Below are 26,102 nucleotides of genomic sequence, written 5' to 3' on the forward strand. Positions count from 1 at the left end.
ATAGAAGAAACCATCAATAAACTTCCTAAGAAAAAGGCTCCAGATCCAATAGATTTACAGGTGAATTCTACTAACATTTTAGGAACAATTAATTCCAATTCCACATAAATTATTTTTAAAAATAAGAGAAGGAGCTCTAGCAAATTCCTTTTATGATTTCCTCATGGTGCTGATATCTAAACCAAGAAGAATCAAAACAGAAAAAGAAAAATATAGACCAATCTCCCTAATGAACTTTGTGGCAAAAGACCTAGGATAATGATCAGGTATGATTTATACCAGGTAGGCAGGGATGGTTTAATATTAAGAAAATACTCAACCTAATTGAAGATATCAATAGCAAAACCAATAAATCATAAGATTATCTCAATAGATGCTCAAAAAGTGTTTGTAAAATACAACAAACATTCCTATTACAAACACTGGAGAGTAAAAGAATAAATTGTGTTTTTCATCAGAAAAAATTATATGTAATGGGATAAACTAGAAACACTTCCAATAAGATCAGGGATAAAACAAGAATGCTCATTATCACCATTACTATTCAATATAATATTAGAAATGTTAACTTTAGCAATAAGAGATGAAAAAGTATTTGAAGGAATTAGAATTGACAATGAGGAAGCAAAACTTTCATTCTTTGCAGATGATATGATGGTATACTTAGTGAACCCTAGAAAATCAACTAAAAAATTTCTTGAAATAACAACTTTAGCAAAGTACTAAGATATAAAATATACCCACATGAATCATCAGCATTTCTATGTATATGAATAACAAAGCCCAAGAGCAAGAGATACAAAGAAAAATTCCATTTAAAGTAACTGCAGACCACACAATATACTTAGGAATCTGCCTCCCAAGATAAACCCCAGATTATATGAACACAACTACAAAACACTTCACACATATAAAGTCAAATCTAAACAATTGGGGAAAAAAAGTCAGTTGCTCATGGTTAGGCCGAATTAATGTGATAAAAATGACAATTCTATCCAAATTAAATTACCTTATTCAGTTCCATACCAATCAAACCAAATAACCTCCTTAGAGAGCTAGAAAAAATAGTAATAAAATTCATCTGGGGCAACAAAAGGTCAAGAATATCAAGGAAATGGGGTGGCTAGGTGGCGCAGTGGATAGAGTACCAGCCCTGAAGTCAGGAGAACCTGAGCTCAAATTGGACCTCAAACAATTAATAATTACTTAGCTGTGTGGCCTTGGGCAAAACACTTAACCCATTGCTTTGCAAAAACCTTAAAAAAAAGAATATCAAGGAAGCTGATAAAATGTAAAGGAAGGTGGCCTAGATCTAAAACAATATTATAATGCACCAGTCATCAAAACTGCCAGGTTCTAGTTAAGAAATAGCATGATGAACCAGTGGATTAGGAGGTACAAAAATAGTAGTAAATGACTATTAGTAATCTACCATTTGATAAATCCAAATACATTAGCTAAGGTCAAAATGGGTATACAATTTAGACATAAAGGGTGTATCATACCATAGATCAATTAACAGAACAATAAATACTGTCAGGTCTATGGAAAAGGTAGAAATTTATGAACAAACAAGAAATTGAGTATATTATAAATTGCAAAATGGATGATTCTGACTATTAAATTAAAAAGGATTTGCAAACAATGCAACCAAGATTAAAAGGAAAATAGAAAACTGAGAAATAATTTTCATAGCTAGGGGTTCTGGCATAGGTCTTAGTTGTAAAATACATAATTAATTAAACCAAATTTATAAGGTTTTAAATCATTCCCCAATTGATCAATGGTCAAAGGAAATGCACAGTTTTCAAACCAAGAAATTAAAATTATATATATAGTCATACGAAATAATGCTCCAAGTCATTATTGATTACAGAAATGCAAAGTAAAACAAACTGCCACATCAGATTGGCTAAAATAACAACCAAGGAAAACAATCAATGTTGGAGAGATTATGGAATAACTAGAATATTAAAGCACTATTGGTAGAGTTGTACACTAATCCAACCATTCCGGAGAGCAATATGAAATTATGCTCAAAGAGTAATAAAACTTATCATACCCTTTGACCCAACAATATCAATACCAGGCCCATATCCAGAAGAAATCATGAAAAATATTCAAAATTATTTGTAGCAGCTCTTTTTGTAGTGGTAAAGAATTGGAAACCAAGGGGGTACCCATCAATTAAGGAATGTATGAATAGGTCATGGCATAAGAATGTTATGGAATTTTACTGTTCTATAAGAAACTTTGAATGGTCAAATTCTGAAAGATGATGATGATGATGATGATGATGATGATGATGATGTCGATGTCTATCCTTCATTCTCAGAGAAAGTCATGACACCAGGGTAGGTGATGCTATGATAAGCACCAGAATTGAATCTGAGTGAGGGGTTGCTGTGCTGTCATCAGCCTCACTTTCTCCTCAGTCATCTGGGTCTAGTGGCCAGATATGAATCAGGATGACTAGAGATGATCCTGAATGTGAGACAGGGTTAAGTGACTTGCCCAAGGTCATACAGATTGTAAGTGTCAAGTGTCTGAGGTTCAATTTGAATTCCCATCTTCCTGACTTCAAATCTGGTGCTCTATTCACTTCACCCCCTAGCTGCCCTAGGGTCAGACTCTAGAGAAGCATGGAAATAATTATATGAATGGATGTTGAGTGAAAGGAGCAGAACCACAAAATCATTACCCACATTAACAATAACTTTATGGTCAACTCCTCTCAGCAGTACAGAGATCTTGGGCCATCCTGGGAGATGAAAAAAAAACCCTATAGAATATGAATGAGCATTATGTTACTTTTTAAATTTTTTTAAAAAATTTCCTGTGCTTTTCCTTCCTATCCCACTGTTTCCTATTTTCCCTTAGTCCTAGTTCCTCATACCCATAGTGACTAATAAGCAAACATGTTAAACCCAAATGTACCAGTACAAGGTTCATTAGACTGTTCACTGCTGAGGGGGTGAGGATAGGAAGAGAGAGTGGAAGAAAACTGTGTAACTTATAAATATGCAAGTGGATAAAATGTTAAAAACTTTCATAACATGTACTTTGAAAAATAAAATAAAATCAATAAAAAAGAGGAAGTGGTTTTATATTAGGAAAACTATCACCATAATTGACTATATCAATAACAAAACAAAAATCATATGACTATCTCAATAGGTACAGTAAAAGCTTTTGAAAAAATGAAATACCCATTCCTATTAAAAACATCAGAAAGCCTAGGAATAAAATGAACCTTTAAAATGAGGTTAGCTAGGTGGTGCAGTGTACAGAGCAAAGGCTCTGGAGTCAGGAGGATATGAGTTTGAATCTGGCCTCAGATATTTAATACATACATAGCTTGTGACTTTGGGCAACCTGCTTAGCCCCATTGCCTTGCCCCTCAAAATGAGGGATGTTAAAATACCATGACTGTGATTTTATAATGTTGGCTAGATAAGGAAATACTTGATCTAAATATCACATTATTAATGCAAGCTGTTAGATTTCTTCTTAAAGAAAATCTTGTCTTCATGTCCACTTTACATCCTATTCCACCAGCTTAAAAAAACATTGACAGTGCAGAGATTTTAGTGGAAATTTAGTTGAAATAACATTTTTGTAAACTATTATGCTAGCAAAGTTTACTATCAGAAATGACTCATAAATTATTCACAGGTTTGTTATTATTTATTTACTTTCATAGGTATTCACTAAAAGTGACACTAGGGACCATTGTTACAATACAGGTACAAACTTCTAAAACTGATGCCTTCATCAAACTACAGATCCTAGAAAATGAAGAAGAAGCTGTAAGCACTATTGGAAAAGGCTATGCTTTAATTCCTACATTTTATTTCCATGGTAATGAAAAAAATTTAAGCTCTCAATGTAAGTACCTTATTTTTAATTTTTTAAAAAAACAGACCTTAAATGATTCAGTTTTAAAATGATTTACTTGGTGAAAACAGTAAAAAGACAAATGTGCAATAGCATAGCTATGATCAAATGACATCATTTAATATATTATTATATCATGTTAATATATATGCACAATTTATATATTTACACTTTTACCATACTTACATACATATATATGCACACATAAATAAGTTTACTCATTTTTCTGCTTTGTGTGCATTTTAGTATGACTGTGTGTGTGTGTGTGTGTGTGTGTGTGTGTATAGCAGAAAAATGGTTAGTATAGAGTTGATAACACTTCTAAAAAGTTCTGTTGGAATATCTCCCGAAGGTGACCTTGTATTCTTTGGCCATGCCAATAAAGCACAAACTCTAATATATTCTCCCTTGCTGGAAAGGTTTTGAGTCTAATTTCCACAATGAACTGCATTGTTTTCCCAAGACGCTCATGACTAGAAAGTTGGAAATTGGGTAATAATTTCTTTTTAGCCTTAACAACCTAGAAAACAAGAAAAAATATTTTGGCAGTGAGGGCAGTAGCAAAGGCAACAGAAATTGCTCAGAATGATAGTTTTCAAACAACATTAATATGAGATAAAAGATTAATGTAAGATCTTTATCCAGTGATCAATGAACAGCCTACTGGATAAATTAAATTATATTAATATTGAAAGTCTTGCTATTAGTGTGATGAGAAAATAGGAAGTAGTTGAAACTTAGCAGCAGATGAAAGTAGACAGAGTAAGAAGAATTTATTAAATATCTGCTTTGTGCCAGACCCTATGCTAAATGCTTTACAAATATTGTTTTATTTAATTCTCATAATCATGGCAGTATCTTCATTTTACAGTTGAAAGAATTGAGGCAGACAAAGGTTATTTGAAGCTGGGTTTAAACTCAGCTTTTCCTGATTCTAGGCCCATGACTTTCTACTTTACATTATAGATAATGAGAGGGGTTTCCTTTCAGTACCCATGGTAAGCATAAGGAAAAAAAAATATTAAGATTTTTACAGCAAAGTTTAATAGAAATATATGAAGAACTTAATAAGATATCAATTCCATTAGGGATGTAAACCCAGGATCTTAATTTCCAAATTCATTTTTCTATTTATACCATTTATACCAAGGCAATTCAGTTTTCAGATTTCAGTATAGTAAAATAATTGGGATCACTATTTGAAACTTGCTATGACAGGATACAATAAAACAAAGACAATACAATGTTATTAAATGGTATCAGTTTTTAAACTAATATTGAATATTTATTTTCCCAAATATCAGCAAGCAGGCACGTTCTTTCTCATAATATGCCCGCTAAGAAGGAAGCAGATGTGTCACAAACCAAGAAAAAAGCTGTTGCAGGACCTCAAAAAGTAAATAGGACACGGACTGGTGGTACAATTGAAAGTGGTCAGTCTATTTTTGATGATGATTCTGGTAGCTTTCCAAATATAGATGAAAACTCTCAAGCTTCCCAACAGGTGAGATATTTACATTGAAGAAAAGCATCTGCCAGGTAATAGCTTAAAACAATTATTTTACTTTCTTCTAGACAGTCTTGATTTAAAAAAAAACAACCTTGAAATTATAAAATTCTCTATTCTAAAAACAGCAACATTTGAATGGATTTTTTGGTTCCATTTAATGGAAAAGAGTCTCAAATAAAAAAAAGGAATTGTGACTGATTTTGTTGATTGAACTGATAAAAAAAGAATATAGTATAGGTTTGTTATCATTTCAGTGGATGGAATGAAACAATCTGGTAATTTCTCTACAGATACATCATTGATCATAGACATTTAGAGATGTAAAAATAACAACAATAATAACCAAGATTGTAAATTAAAGAATCATAGAATTGGAAGATATATTATTAAGATTCTTTATTTTATAGATTAGGAAAGTAGGCACTATAGAAATTAAATTCAAGATCATGAGTAACTGAAATACACATCATGATATTTTAGATTTCACTTATGTGGATGGGAAGAAACCTTTTATCTTGGAAAAAACTAAATTACATGATTTTTCAACTGGAGAGAATTTGATAGTGATAATGCTGCAAATAGCTTATATGATTTATTTCAATAGTTATAAATTTGGAATTATAGGACTGTATTCAAATCATATCCCTGCCCTTCCTACCTGTCTTATCTTGTGAAAGTCCTTTTATCTCTAGGATTGAGATTCCTCTTCTGTAAAATGAAGGGATTGAATTAGATGACTTTCACAATTTTTACTAGCCCTGAATCCAAGAAACTATGATCTCAGCATGTATTCTTTGTGTATTCCAACCATTTTGTCTTTACATGGAGGTAGCAGGTATTTAATTATCAGCTTAAGGGCAGATTAATTTTTCATTTATATATAGTATATTCACATAATTTCTCTACTAAATACTGCATTTTATTTCAGACTTATAAGTATATCATACAAGCTTCAGTATTATATAACAGTTGGCCCCTTTCAGAAAGCCAGGTGGCATTTGTTCAGACTCTTAAAGACTTGGAGAAATTTGATTTCAGAGGTATGTTACCTTAAATTCTTTCATGTATATGTATATGTTTATGTATTTTATTTCATAATTTTAATGTAATTTCAAACATTTTCTTCATATATGGTATATGTACTTTGGTATTCCACATTTTTTATTCCTAAAATTTCATCATTCTTGTAATTCATTTGTTAAACCAGAAATATATGGAATACTTTAGACCCAGGAGAAAACTAACTTTGCCTAGTCAAATAAGCATGGCATATTCTGTTAGAAAACTTTCAAGTAACTTAGGAAATAAAGATTTTCACAAACTTTAATTTATGATAATTCATTTAGGAAATGTAACAGTTTCTGAATTTTTAAAAATATTTACTTATTTTTTCACATTACTATAATAGTCTTGTTGTAAAATTATGCATAACCTCCCCCCCTGACAAAGATAGAGAAAAGTCAAGAAAAATAAAGTGAGAGGAAAAAAAAGTGTGCTTCAGTCTGTATTCAGGTATCATCAGCTCTGTCTTTGGAATGGATTATAAATCCATCAGAGAAGTTGCTTCAATATGCTTTCCTTCAGTTGCTATTGCTAGCTATATTTCCCTCTATCTTTTTCCTCATTTATTTTATTATCTCTCTCCTTTGACCCTGTCCTTCCTCAAAAATGTGTTGCATCTGACTACCCTTTTCCACCATGTATCCTCTTGTTTATCCCCTACACCCCATCCCCTCCCCCATCCTCTCATTTTCATCCCTTATCTCTTCTTTTTTTTCCTCTAGGATAAGATAGATTTCTATACTCTATTAAGTGTGTTTGTTCTTTTCTCTCTGAGTCATTTCCAATGAGAATGAAGGTTCACTCATTCCCCTCATCTTCCCCTCCTTCTCCATTGCAAAATTGTTTTCTTGCTTCTTTTACATGAAATATCTTAGCCTATTATACCTCTCCTTTCCCTTTCTCCAGTAACATTCCTTTCTTCTCCATTAACTTGTAATGGAGTATTTGCTCCTTCTAACTGCCCTAATAAATGAGAAGGCTCATATGAGTCATCAGTATCATCTTTCCTTGCAGGAATACAAGCAGTTCAACATCATTAAATCCCTCACAATTAGTCTTTCTCATCCACCCTCTCTATGCTTCACCTGAGTCCTGTACTTGAAGATCAAACTTTCTGTTCAGTTATGGTTGTTTCAACAGGAATGTTTCAAAGTCTCCTGTTGCATTGAATGTCGATCTTTTCCCCTGAAAGAGGATGTTCCGTTTTTCTGAGTAGTTGATTCTCAGGTGTAATCAATCCAACCTTTTCTGCCTTCCAGAATATCATATTCCAAGCCCTACAAGTCCTTAATGTAGATGCTGCCAAACCTTGTGTAATTCTGACTGTGGCTTCATGATTCTTGAATTATTTATTTCTGGCACCTTGTAATATTTTCTCCTTGACTTGGAAGTTATGAATTTGGCTATAATATTTACAGCAGTTTTTATTTTGGGATCTCTTTCAGAAAGTGATCATTGGATTCCCTCAATTTCTATTTTACCCTCTGCTTCTTGGTTATTAGGGCAATTTTTCTGGAGAATTTCTTGAAAAAATGAAATCTAGGCTCTTTTCCTGGTCATGACTTTTGATTTTGTTTTATTGTTTCTTGATTTCTTACAAAGTCATCAGCTTCCTCTAGCTCCAAATTACAATTGACGATTTTTTTTTTCTGGAGAGCTTTTTTATCTCCTTTTCAATCTGACCATTTCTGCTTTTTAAGCCTTTCTTCTCCTTGATCTTTTGAACTACTTATTATTGTTATTTGTTATTTTCTTCAGTATTTTTTTGTATCTCCTTCACCAAACTACTGACTTGGTTTTCATGATTTTCCTGCAAGGCTCTCATTTCTCTAACCAATTTTCCCCCTACCTCTCTTACTTGATCTTCTCAATCTTTTTTGAGCTCTTCCATAGTCTGAGATCAATTCATATTTGTCATGGAGGCTTTGGATATAGAATCTTTAACTTTATCATCTTCTCTGTGTGCATTTTGATCCTCCATGGAACTAAAGTAATTGTCTATGGTCAGATTCTTTTTCTTCTGTTGTTTGCTCATTTCCCCAACCAATGACTTGATTTTAACTCTTTGTTAAGGTGGGGCTCTGCTTTCAGGGTAGAGGATTCACTTTCCAAGCTTTTGAGGTTTTTGAAGACAGCTCTCCTGACCTATGCTCTGGTCGGTGGATGACCACAAACACTCCCCTTTGCCCTGGAGCTGTGAGGAGGGTCTCTGCTCTGCTATGGCAGTATGGAGCTCCAGACAGTGACCTGGAACTGAATATGGATGAAGCAACAGAGTTCTGCCTCACATACAGTAGAGAGAGACCTCTGCATCTCCCCAGACCACCTTACTGTCCATGGGCTGATCACTCTGGAAGCAGCTGCTGGATGGCTTCACAGATCTGCTTCTGCTTCTCAGGGGCTGGGGCTGAGCTGAGACTGTCACTGGCTACACCACTCTGGTTCAGTAGATTTTTCCCATTGATCTTCCTAGTTTTTTGTGGCAATCCGTGGACTGAGAGGTCTAGAGACTACTCACTTGCTACAGATCTGGGCACCTCCAGGAACCAAGGTGCCCCCTGGGCTCTCCCTGGATGACTGGAACCAGTTTGCTCTGGTTACCAGTGAGGCTCAGGCTATATTGCAGTTCTTTCTGATTCCAGTGGAACAGACCCTTCCCTCAAAGCCTCTAAATTGTCTTGAGCAGGAAAATTTTTCTCACTCAGTCTTTCTGTGTGTTCTGCCAGTCTAGAATTTGATTAGAGTCAGAATTTAAAGGCATTTGGAGTGGACTGCAGAAGAGCTTTTGGGATTTCCTGCCTCCACTCTGCCATCTAGTCTCTGCTCCACTTTCTATGTTTTTAATAATATTTTAGCATTGCAGTAGGTGGAGGTATTGCTACATGAAAGAGGATTTTCTGATGTATAAGATATTGTGTAATACATTTCACATTGTAGAGTAAGAAATAATAGGTTTTATTCTTTAAAAATCAAATGCAGACACTCATCATGTCTGAGGCAAAAATAAATTAGTTTCACATTCAGAAGTATGTAGTTTTCAGTATCATAGCACCAGTATTTATCTCAGAACTTTTCAAGATAAAATGTGTTCTTTTTATTGATAAAGAATAGAAAGCTTAGATTTGGCACCTTATTAATGAATCATGTAAAAATAAGGAGTATTTATTAGAGTTTTTTATTTTAATGTTGGTTTTAGGAGTCCTTAAGAGATTTTTTCTTTTTGATCAAGGCAAGGAGATGTCATTTTTTTTTCAAAGGTCCACCAGAAAATGGCAAGAGACAAGTTTATCATTGCTAGATGTTAATATCTGAGATATATGGTCCACATCCTCAGTAGGGGATTAAGCAGATTTAAGTAGAAGACATAGGAATACAATGGAGAGAAAACTTGAAGGCCCAGTATGCGGGAGTGGGAAAATTTGGAAATCAAGCCTGAATTGGGTTTGAAAAGAAAGAAAATACTACGGAAAGCAGACAGAACTATAATCATCTCAATATTTGTGGAGGTTAGAGGTAGTGGACCCCCACAAATGTGAAAAACTCTGAATAACTCTAGACCCCACCACAAAACTTTATTTTTAATAATACAGATCATATTTATTTAACACAAAAAACAATGAAACAACACATTGCAACCATAAAACATTGTAGATTCTACATGAGAGAGATTAGTATCTCTCAAATTAGGCAGAGTCTTTGCAGCCTCCAACATAGCTGTAGCAACTACTTCATAGATTTCCTTCTCCTATGAAAAGCAGAGGCTCCAATGATCACTATGGGAGAAAAATCACATGATTGTCTGGATGGTAGAAAAACAAAGAGGAGGCATTCCCAAAGTGAGTACATAGCCCATTGTCCTTTACTGCACTTTAGTTTCACTTTAGTTTCACTTTTAACAAAATTTTACTGTTTATAAAATCTTTCTGTATATATGAATATACATATGGTAGTGAATGATAAAATAGATTAATAATATATAATATTTATGCATTTATGAGTTAAGATTTTAAAGCATTTTACCTATCCATTCTGTCTGAGATTTTATGCAGTATGCTGCAGATCTCCAAAAATTCCTATTAAATTAACAATGGCCAATCCCAAATAACCAAAAGTGCAACTGTGAAACCCAATATTGACAAAAGATAAATGAAGATGGACTGGGTGAAAGATAGTGTGCCAGTAGTAAAAAACAACCATGTGGATGAAAGTAGAGGGACTTTCCAACAATAAAGACATGCCATTGGGGTGACTTGTTAGGAAGGAATGTGAGAATAAGGGCCATGATTGATTGCTCAGGCATTTTTAAGGAACCCCAAAGTTGAAGAAAGGAAACTTGATGAGTCAGGTTTCATATTTATTTATTCTTGAAGAGATTATACTAAAAATGTATCTTTTTCCTAAATGCACAATTGATTAAATTGGAATCCCAAGATGATGCCTATATATACCTTTTATAGATTTTAAAAAGGAAAAGAGGTTGAAAAGAAACTGTAGAAGGCATTGAAAATATATGTGCTTTTAACAAGTCGGATTAGTAAAAACACTATATGAAACACACATACACACATATTACTATAAAGGACTATTGGGAAGCTATTTCATAGTAATCTAATTGTTTCTTTTTTCTAGATACTTTCTTTTTTAAGCAGTTTAGTATATCATCATAGCATCATCTTTTTTGACTGCTGCATCATGCTTCAGTCATACTATTGGTTCATATTAAACTTGCCACATATTAAAACCTCCAGATCTTTACTATGAGAAATTTTTTTCTAATTAAACTTTAAAAATCTTGTACTTCTGAAGTTAATTTTTGAAATCCAAACACTGAACTTTATATTTATCCTCACTGAATCCATTTTATTCCATTTGACCCATTATTTTGACCTGTCAAGATCTTTTTGGCTCCCAACTTTTATCTAATGTACTTGAGATCCTTCCCAATTTTATGTAGTTGCATATTTGATAAGCATATCTGACTATGATAGAAGATTAAAATGTGAAACTACATAGAGTCAGGACAGTGTGAGCATATTCCATAATGGCATCCCCTCTTTGCTGAGGCAGAAACCCTAATGATTAGTCTTTGGGTCTAGTCATTCAATCAGTTTTCACACAAGTCTTTCTGGTCTTTTTAGCAGTCTTTCCTTGAGGATAATAACTATTAATTGTTTATCTTTGTGTTGCAGGCATGCCTATGGCATGTATTCTCTAACATCTCTTGGTTAAAGTAGGAATTTACTTGCTGAGACTCTGGACAAGTCTTAAATACTCTTTGATTTTACTTCCTCATGACCCCTTGAAGAGGGCATTCCTTTTTTTCAAATTCACAGCTTTCTTATTGCAACTGAGCATAGGCCACTGAATTGATACCACTGGAATGACTACATTCATGAATCCATCTATCTGATTCTAAATCTCTCCTTTAAAAAGAGATCAAGTCTTTACTTACACAGAGAATAAAATTAAAACTCAAAGAGAGGTTTTATCCAGTTAGAGGAAACCAGAAGTTCCAGAAGTGAGTGAATAATATTCACCAAGATCCTTCTAAAGAAGATAAATTGAAGGAATTAGAAGAGGCAATGAGGACACATAACTCTCATTGCAAATGTTATGATGCTATACTTAGAGAAACAGCTAAAAACTAGTGGAAATAATTAAGCAAAGTTTAGGATATAAAACAAAGCAACATATATGATTAGCAATTCTAAATATTATTATCAGGAAGATATAGAAAGAAAAATTCCATTTAAAATAACAGCAGAAAATATAAAATATTTAGAGTACTACTTGCCTAGACAAAAGTGGAAGAAAAATTCAAGAAACGTTCAAGGGAATCAATGAAAAAAAATGTAAAGAAAGATGACCTAGAGGGCCCAGATCTCAAAAAGTATCTATAAAGTGATAGTCATCAAAACAATCGGCTTCTACCTAAGAATTAGTGTAGTTGATAGGTGGCATAGATTTGATAAACAGAACACAGTAGTAAATTACTAGATGCCTAAATTATAAATGCAGAGATCCAAGCTTTGGGGATAAGACCTCAGAATTTGACACAAATTGCTGGAAAACTAGAAAGCAATTTGACCAAAACTAGATTTTGACCAACATCTCACACAGTATTCCAAGGTAAGGTCAAAATGTGTACATGATTTAATCATAAAGGGTGATATCATAGGCAAATCAGGGGAGCTTAAAATACTTTAACTTTCAGATTTTTGGATAAAAGAAGAATTTATGACCAAACAAGAGAAAGAGAACATTTTAACATATAATATGGATCATTTGATTACATTAAATTTTAAGTCAAGAGTGAGAAAGGAAAAGAGAACATGTGAAACTCAAACATTTAAGAAGCAAATATTTAAATTTCTTTACAAGTAATTGAGAAAATTGGCATATTGTTTGTTGGGATATTATTGTGCTATAAGAAATGATGAGCAGGATATTTCAGAAAATCCTAGGAAGATTTATATGACCTAAAACAAAGTGAAAGGAGCAGAACCAATACATTGTACACTACACGGTACCAAGACGATCAACTATGAATAACTCTTACTCTTACTCTGAGCAATACAGTGATCCAAGACCATTACAGAACAATAATGATGAAAAATGCTATCCAACCCAAGATAAACTGACTAAATCTGAATGCAGATAAAAGCATACTTTTGCATTTTCTTTTTTAAAATTGGTTTTCTCTTTGCAATGTGGCTAATATGAAAATTTATTTTGCTTGATTTCACATTTGTAATCTGCATCAAATGGCTTGTCTTCTCAAGAAGAGGGTAAGGAAAGGAGGGAAAGAATTTCAAACTCAAAATGAACAAATGTTTGAAATTTATTACATGAAATTGTGAAAAATTAAGTAAAATAAAGGAGAAAAAAACAATTGTAATTTCAAATAAATTAATTTAATTTAAAAATATTCAGTTAATTCTCTCAACTCTGGGTCTGATTGTTTACCAGTTTAATGTAAACTTTTTCAACTGTATTTGATCTCAGGTAAAGGCAAAGATGTTTTGGAATACCAATTTATATATTGAAACTTCACATTACTCAAAAGAGCCAGTCCAAAAAGTAGCAGTTTTTCCTACTCACAGAAGAGATGGGGAAATGTGTTCTCATTTACAGTTAAAGAAACTGAAGCAGAGAGTAGTTCATTGACTTACCATGGTGACACAAATAGTATTTAAAATTTAATTTGAGAGGTGGCTAGGTGGCGCAGTGGATAGAGCACAGACCTTGGAGTCAGGAATACCTGAGTTCAAATCCAACCTCAGACACTTAATAATTCCCTAGCTGTGTGGTCTTGGGAAAGCCACTTAACCCCATTGCCTTGCAAAAAAACTAAAAAAACAAAAAACAAAAAAAACCTAAAATTGGATTTGAATTTCAGTCTTCCTGGCTGCAAGTCTTATCCACTTATTCAAGTGATTTCTGTTTTTTTATGATATATAGCTTATTTATTATCATGACATTTTCAAAACAAACTTTTGAGACTATTTCTGTAAGCTACAAATGAGGAAACTAAGCACCAAGCTTAGTATTCCTGGGCACAGCTAATAAGGAAGTAAGCACCAAGCTGTGTCCTTGGGCACAGCTAATAAGCCTGAGGATAGAGCAGGACCCTAAACCCCAGTTTTCTTTTCAGTCTGTCTGATATTCCTTACAATAACTTAAGAATTACATTATAAATTAACCAGGGAAACTAACTTCAAGGTTGCAAACTTAACTTTTCAAAGCCAGAAGCATTAGGACTGACCTTTATTGAACAAGGAAAAGATAGCATTATTAAAGCCATGGTATATTTATTTCAAAGTTTCATATTCCCAGTTTAGCAATCTTCAATGAAAAGCATCCTAAGGAAATACAATATAAATCAAGTTCTTTTTATAAAAGCTTAATTATAAATTTCACTATATTATTAAATTTAAATTTGCAAACTGGCATGTTTCCTTTATGCTCTATGGAATCATAAATTTAATTCTTATGGATGATATCAATGGCATGGGAGTCTTTTTCCCCCTTTAGTTTATCTTTCTTTTTTCTTCTAATTGACCTAAGGAGAAATTAACAAATGTGGATAAAAATGACTGAGCAAATAACCGAAGTTTTAGAAGTTTGGAAACTTCTTGTTGAAGAAATCTCATTTTTTTCTTGACTCCAATTTATTGTGAAAGTGGATAGGCTTAGCCCATTTCTCACTGAAGAGCTAACCACAAATTAAAATAAATATTCATGTGCAAACATTTATCTACATATCCATGTAGAGACACTGAAGTTTTAGTTATCCTAAGTATATAAAATTTTCTGCTGATACACAAGCTTAATAGAGAAGGAGTCAGGGATAAACAGGTGTATAACACAAGTCCTACCTGTCTTTAGCTCACTTTTTTGCTGTTGATCAATATGGTATGCCAAGGAGGGTCTAGGAGTATTGTTTTTAAAAAATCTTTTTGTTATTTTCCTCAATTACATATAAAAAAGAACACTGTAGTAATTTACTACTGTGTACCTAATTCACTGATGTATTACTCTGTTTCTTAACTAGCAGCAGATTGTTTTGGAGATTATCACTTTGTAGTACATTTTGAGATCTGGTACTTGTAGGTCACCTTCCTTGACATTTCTTTCATTGATTCACTTGATAGTCTTGAACTTTTCTTCCTTCAAATGAATTTTTTTATCATAATTTGACTGGTATGACACTCAATAACTGAATTAATTTAGTTAGAATTGTCATTTTTATTTTATTGACTCAGTCTACCCATGAACAATTGATAGTTTTCCAATTATTTATTATGACTTTTTGTGAAAAATGTTTTTTGATTGTATTCATATTTTTCTGAATTTGTCTTTGCAGGTACACTCCTAAGTATTTATATGGTCTCCAGTTATTTTAAATGGAATTTTTCTTTCTCTTTGATATCAGGCATTTTAAATTCTAAATTAGATTGTTAATCTGTATCAGAGGGCTTTGATTTTGATGCAGAGATAGGTATAAAAAAGGAAAGATGTATTCTAAGCCTTAGACATTCCTGCCCTGTTTTTGTTAAGCTGAGTGTGATGGCTATGACTAGCTTTTAGCTTGCTTTCATCAGGATTAACTTTTATCCACTGTACCTTAGCAGATAGAAACTTAGTAGATTTGGGAGACTTTAAAGGAAATGAACTCAGAGTATAATATAAGAAACAATTCCTAGCAAAAACTATGTACCCAAGTAAGCCACTACAGAAATATGTTGAGACTAAAGGGACCATGACAGTGACATCTGCAATGGCAATACCCTGAACCAGTGTATCCAGAGTATCCAAGGTCAGCAGGGAAGTTCATCACCAGGATGACCACTGGACCAGAAATCTGTGCTCAGTCATTATCACAATTTCAGGGTAGAATGTGTCCAGAAAAGACACACCCCCAGCAAAGAACAAGAATAACATATCTGGGGTCAGCATCATCTGAAGTTTCAGTGGCCTCCCCACGTGTATCCTCTACATAAACAGATGATATAAAAGTTATTTAACTTTTCAGGGATCCTTGTGAATTCATAACTTTCTCTCCTCAGTCTGCTTTGACTGTTTTTCTTTGCACTAAACCAAGACTTTGGGGGGCTATTCTGAAACAATTCAATTCTCTTTTAAGGAGACTGGGGAGGGGGCTCCTTTTTTTCATATAAGTTGTTTTCTAAATGTCTGGGGTAGTGCCTTTTGCCTTGCATTTTTTGTTTTTGTTTCCCCCTGCAGAAGAACATAAAGTATTTCTCAAGAAGAGAAAAGGATATGCAGAGTATGGTATGTCTATTATACCCCCAGAACTCAATTTCAAATTATTTCCCCAAATTGACTAAACCTATTCAAATCTCCAACAACATATTATCCTATTTTTTAAAGCACAGGTTAATTTCTTCATCTCTTCTGCAAGGTCAAATCTAATTACTATTATATATTATTCTCTTGTATTTTCTTGTTCTTTTAGATTGTTGTCATCATTGTATGTACTATTTTGTTGTTTCTGTTTACTTCATTTAGAATCAGTTCATACAAGTCCCATCCAGTTTCTCTGAATTCTTCAAATTCATTGTTTCTTCTGGCATAATAATCTTATATTGCCTTCATTTATACCACAGTTTGCTTAGCCATCCTTCAGCTGATAGGTATTCATTTCATTTCCAATTCTTTGCGACCCCCATCATGTGCACATGTGTTCATGCATACACAAAACTACTATTATGAATATATATGCATGTATACATTATATATAGACATATTTAAACTTTGTATTATTTATAAAATACAGCAATTCAATTTCTAGATCAAAAGATATGAAAATGGTAATTTTTCCCTCCACAAAATTATAAATTTCTTTCTAGAATGTTTTAATCAATTAGTGGTTTCACTAACAATATATTCACATGCATATTTTCCCTCTACTGTTAAATATTTGTCATTTTTGATAATTTATCTCAAATGAAGTAAAACTTCAGATATGTTATGATTTTTAGTTTCCCTTAATGATTTGGAGAAATATTTCATATGATTTTTAATTATAAGTATTGTTTTTGAGATGTTTGTTCATATATTTTAATAATTATTAGAGAATGGATATTCTTTTTACAAATGTGTTTTTGTTGGGTTTTATATCAACATTATTTCTAAATATATTTCTCCTCCATTGTCTACCTAGAGATATATTTTACTAAAAATTTTTTAAAAGGGAAAATTAGTTTGACAAAATTAACATATATGTCAACCAAGACTGACATCACTATAGGAAGTGTTCCATATACACAGTCTTTCATATCTGTAATAAACAGAAAAAGATGCATTTTCTCTTAATTAATCTTTTAGGGCCAAGATTAGTCATTATAATGTCACAGTGTTCAGTTTTAATTTTTGTCCTTGTTCTTTCCATTTATGTTGTCTAGTAATTGTACTTGATGTTTTTCTGACTATTTCATTTTGCATCAGTTTATGTATACCTTCTCATACTTCTCTGTATTCTCCATATTCATAATTTCTTATTAGGCAGTAGTATTCCATTACATTCAGATACCCAAATTTATATAGTTTAAAAAGGGTCTTTCATATATATATATATGCATATTTTTGCATACATAGCTGTCTATGTTAATATATATTTTAGATATTAGAAATATTCGATGAAAAACTTTCTTCAACAGCTTTCCTTCTTAGCCAAGCTTCATTGATTTTATTTCTCCCAAATGTTTCAACTTCAACCACATATAACTTTATAGCACATTCAGAAAAACATGAAGAATTAATTTCAGTGGGATTTACAGATGCCCATGGATCTACTGATGGGCAAAAAACTCTATCTTCCATCAAAACTACTCGAAAAGGTAAAGAGAAAGGAAGTGACAAGGCAGAAAAAGAGAAGCTGACTAAAGAAAAAATATCATCAAAAGTTGAAAGTCAGGTAAGAATGATATTCCTTATTTGTATAATTTTATTAAATGTGGATTTTGACAATTGATCTCCCATAGGAAGGAATTCTGATATCACTTATGTAAATTCCCTATAGTTCTCATTATTCCAGCTTTCAAAGTAGAGAAACTAAAGTGTACCTATGCAAGTGCTGCTCAAAATCCTGCACAGTGTTTCTTCACACAGCAAATGGAGTCCACTGAGAGACAATCCAGGAGGACAGAATAGTGAGGGAGACCCAGAGTCAAAGGAAGGGTCAGTGCCACATTCAGACTTCCCCCACATCACAGTTTTCCTTCATATTTGCCTTTCCAATGAATAGTCTGAAATAGTTCCTTTAAGTACTAACATATAATTTCCTCGCTGTCCAAGGGAGTCTTCTTCAGCACATTTTGAAAGTATGGGTCCTGCGGTGTTCAGCTGTCATACTGCAGCTCTGTATCTCCATGAGCATGTCTCCTTGGCATCTGAAACTCAGCACATTAAAAAGAACTCCCTTTCCCCCTCCCACATCTTGAGTCCCATGTCTCCTCCTCCTCTGTCCATCCTGCCCTCGTCTTATTCGAACTGGGGCTGTGGACAAGGAAGGTAACCTCTTGGCACCATCAGAAGCTTTCCAAGACCATGGTTTACAGACCATCTCATTTCCTTTTATTCCAGGCTGAGGTTCCTGTGAAATAATAGATTTGTGCCAACCTCCCTGAGCCGGTAGAGGGCCTCCTATGGATGAGATGCCCAGGGAGCCCTGGGAGGAGCACCACTTTTGTTTATTCCTTGACAGTCCTGGCCCATCTCTGACAAGACCCCAGGCTTTGGCAGCACCACCTGATGCCCATTCACAATAACCCAGCCCAGAAAACACTTGACCTAGAATCACACTGCTCTGCTGCAAAGTTGATTTACCCAGTTTTTCTTTCTCCCTGCCTCCCTCTCTCCCTCCCTCCTTCCTCTCCCTACCCCCTCCCCTCCTCCCCCTCCTCCTCCTCCTCTCTGTCTGTCTGTCTCTCTCTCTCTCTCTCTCTCTCTCTCTCTCTCTCTCTCTCCTCTCCCCTTTTCCTAATAGTGTCATATCTTGATAATAAAATGGGATTTAGCTTTCCTGATTTATTCATATGAAAAATCAAAATAATATATATATATATATATATATATATATATCATGTTATTTTTAGTTAAAGGAATACTAAACATTTACTAAGTCCCTTTCATTCCTATTACTTTAAAAATTTCCCTTTGATATTCTTGACCTTTCTTCCTCTGATTAAATTTATTATTACTTTCTGTGGTCTTATTAAGTAATCCTTTATTAGTTTGATTTACACGGCACTAAATCTGTAGATTAGTTTTGTTAGTATCATAATTTTATTATGTTATCATGGTTCCATAATCACTAATTAAATATTCCCAATTATTTATGTATTATTTTATTTTTAGAAAGCATTAACTAATTTTATTCATGTAATTTTGTGTCCTAATAGGTGAATCCTTAGATGTTTAGTATATTCTGTAGTTATTTTGATTGGATTTTTATCGATATCTCATCCCAATGAAAAATATTGATAATTTGTATGAATTTAATTCTTATTTTGCTAATTTTTGAAGTCATTTTTCCAATTAATCTTAATTGAAACTGTAATGTTCTCTCAATAAATCATATTATTTGCAAAATGTGATAACTATAAGATTAAATTTTCTATTTCTCATTTTATTTTTGAACCTAGTATATTTATAAGTATAGCAAATAATAGTGGCAACAGTAGAAATGTTTACTTTACTCTTGATATTATTGAAAAAACCCTCTAGCATTTCTCTTTTATGGATGATGTCTGTTCTTGGTTTTACAGACTACCATATTAAGGAAATTTATCCTTTTAGTGTTTTTCTTTCTGACTATGCAAAAGAGACTCCCCTCTTTTCTTTCTCATCTGCCTTTATCATTGAGATATCCTGAGGGCCTTACCCTCCTAACAGTTTTTTTCCTTCTTTTTTGGAAGTGGTCATTTTTTACCTCTTTGCCTCATCTCTTTCTTACCTAATCTTAATGACCAAATGGACATTGTCTCAGACAAACTAGACCTGGGAAAGATCAAAAACCAAAGTCTCCCACTGCATTCAGGACTATCTCTAGTCATCCTGATCCATTTCTGGCCACTGGACCCAGATGGCTCAGAAGGAGAAAATGAAGCAGATGCTGACTTTGCCACCCCACCCTCATTTAAATCCAACTCACTTGCATGTCATGGCATCACCACCCTGATGTCATGATTTTTTTTGAGAAACAACAGCAACAACAACAGCAGCAACAACCTTTGCTCAGGTAATACCACCACCACTACAGTATTTGTCCCTGAAAGATTTTGGAAGGATGCTTTCTTTGTCTATTTTTTTTTTTGCAGTCAAGTTGTGTATTATAGGAGTTAATTGTTGTTTGAATACTTGATAGAATTCAATTGTAAATCCATCTGGGTCTGGCTTTTCTTGTTCTTTTGTTATTTTATATGTGACTTTTTCAATTTTATTTTATAGGATTGATTTGATTTTTTCTTTATCTGTTAACCTAGACATTATTCTTTTATGTTAAATATATTTCATTTGTCACTAATTTTATGTTTTATTGGGTAAAATAACTGAATACACTTTATTTTATATTCATTTCTTGTGAATTCTCATTATTTTTGAGTGGGAAAATTTAGTTTTTTTCTCCTTTTATTGTTTAGTTCTATTTATTGCCTTTCTAATTTAAAACTTTTAAAAAATATATACATTCAATCTGATGATTACTTCTCTCTTTTGTTGATGAAAGTGTTTAAAGACATTTTTCCTAATTAAGTCTTTGACTGACATCCAAAATTTTTATTACATTGTCTCACAGACAACAGTTATCTATTGATTTTTCATAAAGCTGAGAACTATGAATACTACTTAATTTTCCATTCAGTGGTCACCAAATGTCCATAATATTTTCCTCAAGTTTTATTCTGTTCCTAATCTCTTTCTTGCTTTTTAAATTTTCCCCCCTAAATATTATAAGGACACATTGAGGTCCTAAAATATTATATTTATTCTTGTGCATCACTCCATGCATTTTATCAAATTTTCCTTTAAGTAATCAGAGGGTATACTATTTCCTGCATATATATATATATATATATATGTCCATACATGTAAATTTACATATATGTATTTTTTCAGTGTACATGATACCCTTAAGCACAATGTAGTTTCTTTACTTATCTCCTTTAAGTATGTCCATTTTTAATTTTGTTTAAGTTTTTTTTTTGGCAATGCAATAGGGTTAAGAGACTTGCCCAAGGTCACACAGCTAGGTAATTAGTAAGTGTCTGAGGCTGGATTTGAACTCAGTTACTCCTGACTCCAGGGCTGGTGTTCTATTCACTGTGCTACCTAGCTGCCCCCTAAGCATGTCTATTTTTAATGGGTCCCTTGCCTAAAATCTTGATTAACATGCCTGACTTTTAAAAATTCATCTGAAGAATATTGAAATAAATTCCAACATCTCATTTTAACCCCTGTGTGAATTTTCCCTTTTTGGTTTTGTTTTTGCAAGGCAATAGGGTTAAGTGACTTGACCAAGGTCACACATTTAGGTAATTATTAAGTGTTTGAGGCTGGATTTGAACTCGGGTCCTCCTGACTTGAGGACCAGGGTTCTATCCACTGCACCACTTAATTGGCCCTATATGAATCTTTATATTTTGTGTGTGAACTATTATTTTCATTCTGTAGTAGTATTTTATTTTAAAAAAATTTCCCAATTGATATTTTATTTTTCTAGTTACATGTTATGAATGTTTTTTAACATTCATCCACATACATAAGCATATTTATAAGTTACAAATTTTTTTTCCACCATGGTTTCCCACTCCTCTCCCTTCAGCAGTAAATAATCAGGTGAATATTGTACATATACATTTGTTTTGCTAATGTCATTTTCAGTAGGAGGAATTAGAATTAAGGGAAAAGAATGAAAATCATAAGATAGGAAAGAAAAATATAAGAGAAATTTTTAAAAAGTGAATGTAATGTTTATTCAGATTCTGTGGAGGTTTTTTGTTTGTTTTATATTGTTTTCTTCTTCCTAAAAATGTGAGTAGAATTTAACATAACAGGTCTCCCAGAGTTGCCCTAGCTCTCTGAACTGCTGAAAGGAGCTGCATCCATCAAGGTTGATCAACTCACAATGTTATTAAAATGTATGATGTTCTCTTGGTTCTATTCCCTTTGTTCAGCATCAGATCCTGTAATTCCTTCCATGCTTCTAGAGTCTGACATTCATAGTTTCTTATAGAACAATAGTATTCCATTACATTCATATGCCATAACTTGTTTATACATTCCCCAATTGATGGGCATCCCCTCAATTTCTAGTTCTTTGCCACTGCAAAAAAGAACTGCTATGAATATTTTGGAGCATGTGGAATATTTCCCATTTTTTTATGATTTTTTTTCTGGATATAGAGTTAGAATGGAATTGCTGAATCAAAGGATATGATCAATTTTATTATTCCTTGGGCATGGTTCCACATTGCTCTCCAAAAATGTGTACGTAGAATTGGAATTAATTGATCCTCAAATAGAATTTATTTGTAAATCTATCTGGACCTAGAGACTTTTTCTTAGAGAGTTCACTAATGCCTTTTTTCAATTTCTTTTTTCTGAAATGAGAGTATTTAAGTATTTTATTTCCTTTCCTGTTAATCTGGGTAGTTGTATTTTTGTAAATATTCTTCTATTTCCTTCAAGTTATCAAATTTGTTGGCCTACAATTTGGACAAAATAGTTCTGAATTATCTCTTTAATTCCCTCCTTTTCATTTTTGATATTATTTGTTTTTTTTCCTTTCTTTTTTTTAAATCAGATTAACCAAAGGTTTATCTATTTTATTGGCTTTTAAAATTCTTAGTTTTATTTATTAGGTCAATGGTTTTCTTGCTTTCAGTTTTATTCATCTTTCCCTTGATTTTCAGAATTTGTAATTTGGCATTTAATTGGGAAACTTTAATTTCTTTTTCTAGATTTTTTTTATTTGCATACCCAATTCATTGAGTTCCTCTTTCTCGATTTTATTCTTATAAGCATTTAGAGACATAAAATTTCCCCTAAAACCTGCTTTGGTGGCATCCCATAAGTTTTTGTCTGATGTCTCATTGTTATCATTTTCTTGGATGAAATAATTGATTATTTCTTTGATTTGTTATTGAATCCATTCATTCTTATATTTTTATTTTATTATTTTAATTTTTATTTAAGGCACTGGAATTAAGTGACTTGCCTAAAGAGGTCAGATTTGAACTCAGATTCACCTGACTCCAGGGCCAGTATGCTAGTCATTGCACCAGCTAGCTGCCCCTCCACTCATTCTTTAAAATTAAATTATGTAACTTCCAATTAATTTTTGGTTTATCTTTCCATGGCTCTTTATTATATGTAATTTTTATTGCATCATGATCTGAAAAGTATGCATTTATTATTTCTGCCTATCTGCATTTGATTCAATTTTGGTATAGTGCCACATACTTCAGAGAAAAAAGTATATTCTTTTCTAGCCCTATTTAGTTTAGTTTTCTCCAGAGGACTATAATATCTAAGTTTTATAAGATTTTATTCACCTTCTTAACTTCCTTCCTATTTATTTTATGGTTAGATTTATCTAGTTCTAATTAATTTTTATGTGCCAGGTACTGCAGGGAAAAAAAAGTATATTCCTTTCTATCCCCTTCCAGTTTTCTCCATAAGTCTATCACATCTAGGTTTTCTAACAATCTATTTACCTCCTTAACTTTCTTCTTGTTTATTTTATGGTTAGATTTATCTAAATCTGAAAATGGGAAGTTGAGGTCTCTCACTAGTAGAGTTTTGTTGTCTATGTCTTCCTGTAACTCCTTCAGTGTCTTCTCTAAGAATTTGGATGCTATCCCATTGGGAGCATACATATTTATTATTAAAATTACTTTATTGTATATGGCACCTTTTAGGAGGATATAGTTTCCTTCCTTATCTCTTTTTAATAATATCTATTTTTGCAGATGCTTTATCTGAGCTAAGGATTGCTACCCCTTCTTTTTTCACTTCAGCTGAAGCAAAATATACTTTGCTCCAAACCTTTTCCTTTACTTCATATGTATCTATCTGCTTCAAATGAGTTTCTTGTAAGCAGCATATTGTAAGATTCTGTTTTTTTTAATCCAGTGTGCTATTCGCTGACATTTTAAGGGAGAATTCATCCCATTCAAATTCAAAGTTATAATTATTAACTATTTTTACCTTCCATGTTATCTTCCCTCTCTTTGCATTTTCCCCTCCTTTATCCTTTTATCCATATTCCCAAGTATTATTTTCTAAATACCACTCAATGTGTTTGCCCTCCTACAGCCAACCCCCCCTCCCCCTTTTTTGTCCTCTGAAACACATTTTCTAGGTCCTCTGGTCCTTCAGGGATGAAGCTGATAAGTCCTGTATAAGTCTGATTGTGCTTCCTATTTATATTGCTTCCTTTTTGTTGTTTATAGTATTTTCTCTTTTATTGAGAATTCTGGAATTTGGCTATGACAGTCCTTGGAGTTTTTATTCTGAGATCTCTTTCTGGAGATGTTCTGCATATTCTTTCAATGACTATTCAGTCTTTTCGATCTAGCAGTTAAAGATAGCTTTCCGTGATAATTTCCTGAACGATATTTTCCAGGCTCTTCTTTTGATTTAGACTTCCTGGTAGACCAATAATTTGTAAATTATCTCTTCTTGATCTATTTTCCAGGTTGTTGGGTTTTCCTAAAAGGGACTTTACATTTTATTCAATTTTTTTCAGCTTTTTTTTTTTACTTTGATAGAATCTTGGTATCTCATAGATTCATTGGTTTCTACTTGTCCAATTCTAATTTTAAGTATTTTATTTTCTTCAGTTAGCTTTTGTTTCCTTTTCCAGTTGGCTAATTTTACTTTTTGCTGAATTGCATTCCCTTTCTGATTAGTTATTTAAGTTTTAGATAACTTGCATTCCTTTTTCTAGCTGATCGATTTTATTTTTTGAAGAGTTACATTCTTTTTTTCAGTTGATTATTTTTACTTGTAAAGGAGGTGATTTCTTTAGTCATTTTTTCATAATTTACCTGCATGGATCTCATTTCTTTTTTTCCATGTTTCTTCCTCCTCTCTTCTTTGGTTCTTAAATTCTTTTTTAATCACTTCTAAGAGGTTTTGGATTTGATTCTGATTCATAGACTCCTTTGAGACTTTCCAGGTAGGTAATTTTTCATTGCTTTCTTCTTCTGAGATGGCATTTTTATCATCTATATCTGTGTAGAAGCTTTCAATGGTTTGCACTGTTTGACCTTTTTTGCTCCCTTTGATTGTTTGAGCTCTGCTCCTAGGCTATAAGGAGCATTGACCCAAACTTTTTATGCTGGGGCTGGGGGTTGATCCCTGGCTTATTGCTGGCCAAGATGTTGCCTTTGCAGTCCACGTATTGTCACTGCAAAGATTTATTTCCTCCTTTATGTCCACATTCTGCCTTTACAGTAGATTGTTCCCAACCCAGTTCTGTCTTTTGCCCCAGTATTCCCAGGGTTCAGACTTTGTTTGAGTATGGGACCTTCCCTGCTGGCTTGCTATTCAGCTGTTGGGACTTGTGCTCTTGTCAAGCTGCCAGGACCTGTGCTACACTGTGGCTAGAGGCCTCCTGCTGACTTTCCCAATCTGGGTTTTACTAGCTGGATTTTATGTCCCCTTTTACCCCTCAGAGACAGTCCTTCACTAAAGATCCTCCACAATGTCTACAGTTTAAGACTTGTTTCAATCTTGTCTTTTTTTTTGGTGGGATCTATAGCTTTAACATCTGTGTAGAGCCTTCATTAGAGTTATGTAGAAAAAGTTCTGGGAGCATGCTAGCTCCATGCTGCTCTTGACTCCACCCTGGAAGTCCTCTGTAGGTATTTTAATTGAAATTTCTTTTAATTTCTCATCTTTATCCAAGGATAAATGTTTTCAGAAATTGTGCCTCTTAGTCATGATCAATTCTCTTTCCTGTGAACCCTATTTTCTCTATTTTTTTTAAACTCATTTTGATTCCCTTTCCACACATATCTCAGGGATGGGAAGATATTTATAGTTAAACAACTTTATACCTTTCTGTAATATACTTATAACTAGGTGTAGTCCATTTCTTTCT

At 33.1% G+C, this 26,102-nt stretch overlaps 1 protein-coding gene across 1 annotated transcript in view; it reads left to right on the plus strand.

The window, feature by feature from the left end:
* The window catches only part of ADGB (androglobin), a 244,091-nt gene that overhangs the window by 207,056 nt on the left and 10,933 nt on the right, over nt 1–26,102 (plus strand). Inside the window, exons 27-31 of the mRNA XM_074187787.1 lie at nt 3,704–3,888; nt 5,202–5,401; nt 6,336–6,447; nt 16,217–16,264; nt 17,728–17,909. Coding sequence (XP_074043888.1) covers nt 3,704–3,888; nt 5,202–5,401; nt 6,336–6,447; nt 16,217–16,264; nt 17,728–17,909 — 727 coding nt within the window. The remainder of the gene's footprint in view (nt 1–3,703; nt 3,889–5,201; nt 5,402–6,335; nt 6,448–16,216; nt 16,265–17,727; nt 17,910–26,102) is intronic.

This window comes from Macrotis lagotis, chromosome 5 (assembly GCF_037893015.1).
Source record: "Macrotis lagotis isolate mMagLag1 chromosome 5, bilby.v1.9.chrom.fasta, whole genome shotgun sequence".
Lineage (NCBI taxonomy): Eukaryota > Metazoa > Chordata > Mammalia > Peramelemorphia > Peramelidae > Macrotis > Macrotis lagotis.